Source organism: Mercurialis annua, linkage group LG6, assembly GCF_937616625.2.
Source record: "Mercurialis annua linkage group LG6, ddMerAnnu1.2, whole genome shotgun sequence".
NCBI classification, from domain to species: domain Eukaryota; kingdom Viridiplantae; phylum Streptophyta; class Magnoliopsida; order Malpighiales; family Euphorbiaceae; genus Mercurialis; species Mercurialis annua.
Genome location: NC_065575.1, coordinates 38,207,542 through 38,211,841, shown reverse-complemented (window position 1 = coordinate 38,211,841; position 4,300 = coordinate 38,207,542). Strand labels below are relative to the sequence as shown.

At 27.8% G+C, this 4,300-nt stretch overlaps 1 protein-coding gene across 1 annotated transcript; it reads left to right on the top strand.

Moving 5' to 3' along the window:
* Positions 1 to 220: 220 nt before the first annotated feature.
* On the top strand, positions 221 to 2,304 carry LOC126687840 (geranylhydroquinone 3''-hydroxylase CYP76B74-like). Its single transcript, XM_050382396.1, has 3 exons — positions 221 to 299; positions 1,069 to 1,298; positions 2,062 to 2,304. The coding sequence occupies exons 1-3, from the start codon at positions 221 to 223 to the stop codon at positions 2,302 to 2,304; spliced, it is 552 nt and encodes a 183-aa protein (XP_050238353.1).
* Positions 2,305 to 4,300: the final 1,996 nt, after the last annotated feature.

Genomic DNA, 4,300 nt, shown 5'->3' with positions numbered 1-4,300 from the left:
TGTCTGTCTGTGTTAAACACTTGAACCATTGTTACTCCAAGACATAGATCATCAAAGAGCTTCTTCCAAAATCAACAAATATTTTAGCTCTCTATCTTTCAAAACACAGCGTCTTAATCTCCCTCTTTCTCCAGGTCCTAAGCCGTGGCCTATCTTGGGTAACATTCTCCAAATTGAGAAAAGCGCATGACCCTCTGATCCTCAAGGTCTTAAAAGAAAAATGTCAATATGCCTTGGACAGATGTTTGGCGTATGGAAAATGTACATTATTTTAAGGGTTGTTGTCATAAAATCAATTGGTTGGCTATGGTATCATTATTTTAAGGGTTGTTGTCATAAAATCTCTCTACTTTTTGTGTTTTTTCGATTTAAGTACATTCTATCAAACGTGGCATCACACATTTCAACTTTTTTAAACTTTTTATCCTATACAAAGAGCAGTTTTTGGCATTTTTTTCTACAAATATGATGTCGTTTTGGCCGTCTTTAATGACCAAAACAACATCAGATAAGGTATATATGCTATAAATGCCATAAAAAAGTGAAAGATCGTGCTTTTTTGTGTTAAAAAAAATAAAAGGTTAGATGTGTGGAGCTACGTTTGTTAGAGTGTGCTTACGTTGAATAAGACCCGAAATTTATGACAATAATCATTCTTTCAATAACTTAAATCATTATTATTATTTTTAGCAAAAATAAATTTATCAGCCCACAAATTATAGCTCTTTCAAATGTACCATGATTTTGAAACTTTTTTGGCCCATCATTTTTTTTAACCTTTGTTAGAATGAACCACGACTCATTTAAAGTTGACATAACAAAAATATATATTCAACAGGTACAAAACTTATCCTATTTAATACATACAATATCACGTCACATCAGCTACAAGTTAAATATGAATATATTTGACAACATTAAAAAAAATATAGACCAAACTGACGAAGTTTCGAAATTATGGTGTATTTAATTGGTAAACAAGTTATGATTCTAGATAGATAGATATATATATATTGTCTTTTTTTTATGGTGTTGATTTCTTGATATTTTCATGTTATAATGTAGCAGGAATTGCTGAGTTCAGCTGTGCAGGCACTGACACTTCTAGCACAAGTGTAGAGAGGGCAATGGCAGAGTTTCTCAAGAACAAAGAAGCCATGGAAAGAGTGAGTGAAGAGCTAGACAGAGAAATCAACAAAAACCCAATTAAAGAATCTCATGTTGCTCAACTTCCATATCCAAATACATGTCTAAAGGAAACACTAAAATCTCGCTTGGTTCGTTTTATTGCAATTCATGTGAAGTAACTTTCCGGGAAGTGTAGTTCCTGAGAAGTTAACTTCCCAACAAGTTTGATAAATGTTACTTGTTTCAATTTTTACTTCACAGAAAGTACAAAATTAATTTTAATATAATATACTATATTTTTAACTAAAAGACATAAATGTCCTTTGATAATTTTTATATTGTTAAATAAATAATTTTAATTTAAAAATCGAGCAATAAATAATTTAATTTTTGTTCATTATCTCTTATTTTACGATTTAAGTACTATTTAGAAGAGTTTTTAAATATTAAAATTTTAAAATTATATTTTTTTATTTGAATTTTACATAATATAAAATATTTAATAAAAATATTTAATTATTATAAATAACAATTATAAAATAATATAAGTTTATTTTTTTATAATAAATAAAAATATTTTTATATGAATTTTAAAAGAAAAAAAGAAAAAAATTAAGGTTAAATTATGGAAAACCAACAAAAGTGCTAGGAAACTACTACTTCCTTGGGTTTTGCTAGGAAAGTTACTTTCCTAGTCAAAGGGAAGTCAAACATCCAACTTCCCGGGAAGTAAAATGTAAAAATTGAACCAAGGAAAAAAAATTTGCTACTTCCCGGAAAGTACAACTTCCCTAATCTATTTACCCCCAACCAAGCAAGGCCTAAGATTACACCCTCCTGCTCCGTTCCTAATTCCCCGCCGAGCTACCGAGGTATTGTGAAGTTATGCATTATATTGTTTCAGAACATTCACAAGTACTGATTAATGTTTAGGCAATTGGACGAGATCCTTCGACTTGGGAAGACCCGTTATCATTCAAACCTGAAAGATTTGTTGGATCGAGTTTAGACGTGAAGGGTCATAATTTTGAGCTATTGCCATTTGGTTCGGGAAGAAGGGTTTGCCCAGGACTAGCAATGGCTACAAGGCAATTGCCATTAATTTTGGCTTCTTTAGTACATTGTTTTGACTGGTCTCTTCCAAATGGTGAGGAACTGAGGATCCTGCAAAGCTAGCCATGACTGAAAAGTTTGGCATAACATTGTAGAAGCTATATTCTCTGCTTATTGTCCCCAAAACTAAACATTAAATTCAACATTTTGAATGCTTGTATTGTACGACTCAACTTACTATTAAGGCAGAACTCATCCTACGATCCCTATACTTTATGATTTTTATTTTGTCTCTCAATTACGAAAAATAACATTAAAAAGTTTCTAGATGGATGGAACTTGAAGAGTGAGTCTCACTCGCTATTAGTTATCAGTGATAAATTAAAGTAATTTGTCAAAATTTATTATAATATAATGTCCCCCTATTTTACGTGTTTGTTTATTTCATCTTTCCACTTTGCCTTTCTTTGTTTACTCCGCCTTTTTTCGCGTGTCATTCCTTAGAGCACGTGGGTGAAATCATAAAGTCTCTCAAATTTTGCAATTTGATATACAATATTTTTATCTAAGAGTACTCCGATAATTTAAGTATATTTTTGCAACTCTCAAAAAATTGGTGATATTTTTATTTTTTATGATTTTCCAAAGTTTTAATGATTAAAAGTAAAACTTTACATGGTCAATTTTTTTTTAAAAAAAAATTAGATATTAGATTAGATTTTATCTAAACACTTGTGCACGAATTAGGTAAGAACTATATCTCGTTTCCCTTGTACGAAGGGCCCATAGTATATGTTGTCCCGTGCTTCAGAACGTTCGATAAAAAATTATTTAAAATTAAATTAAGTTTAATAAAAAATTAAAAATTTAAGCTAAAAATAATACCGTTTAGTGTTGTGAGAGACTATATATAGCGTGATTTTTTTAATTGCAGGAGGACTAGAAAAATAAAAATAAGTTAAGTAGAGAGGATGTAAACAAATGTGCTAATATATATGCATTTTATGTTACACACTCCCGCCTAACGCCTAGTGAAATTTCCTCTCTAAGGTGATGTTTGATAAAACTGAAAATTAAATACTGAAAATTAAATGTTGAATTTTAAATGGTGAAAATAATAATTGCTGATTTTTTTAAGTGCTGAATTAAATAAGTCTGTTTGATAATTACAACTACTGAAAATTATTAATTTTTTTTTTATATATAGAACCTTTAAATATTAAATATTTTAAAAATAAATTATTAAACATAAACTATTTATCATTTAAATTTTTAAAATATAAATAAATAGTATTTAAAAAAATTATGAAGTTCAAATAATATTTAAGTGTAAAATACTAAAATAAATGACATCCCAAATCTGAAAAGAAAGGTAAAAATAGATAATAAAATATTTATGATAAATAATATAATAATATATAATTTTAAGTGTTTATCTAAATTTGATGGTCACTTAACTTTCATTTTTTTACATAATCTTGTTTTGGAAATGAATTTTTAGAGCAAATTATGCACATATAGCAAGTTTTCAGATAAAAAATATATATTGCGTAGCACCTAAATGTTTTTTGTCGGAAAAACCAAAATGAATAAAAATAAAAGTTCAGTAACCCAAAAAAATTAATACACTCATTATGATATTAAAACGTAAAAAAAAATATTGTTGAGATTAATATTTTTATTTATGAATAATAATTGAAAATAATAAGGATATAAAATTTATTTAATTGAAAAAAATTTCCATAACTTAATGTGTTCAACAAAAAATAAGTCAAAATTTTGACTTATTTATTTAAGTCGTTTTTCACTTAACTGAATAAGTTAAGTTCAACATATTTGAGTTATCAAACCAATTTAAAACAATTAAGTATTTAATATATTAATTTAAACAATAAGTTCAGTTATCAAAAACCCCTAAATTACATCCATCAAAAGATTTTTTAGTGCTATTTTTCGATGTAGAAGAACGAAGTAAGAAAATCAGATAAAGACAAAGTAAAAAAATGTAAAATAAAAAGACCTTAAGATGAATTTTGCCTACTATCAACTTGTATTATACTCACCAAAACAATGATTAAAATCTTGGGTACATGGTCGAAAATCTTGGGTGCATTGCCGA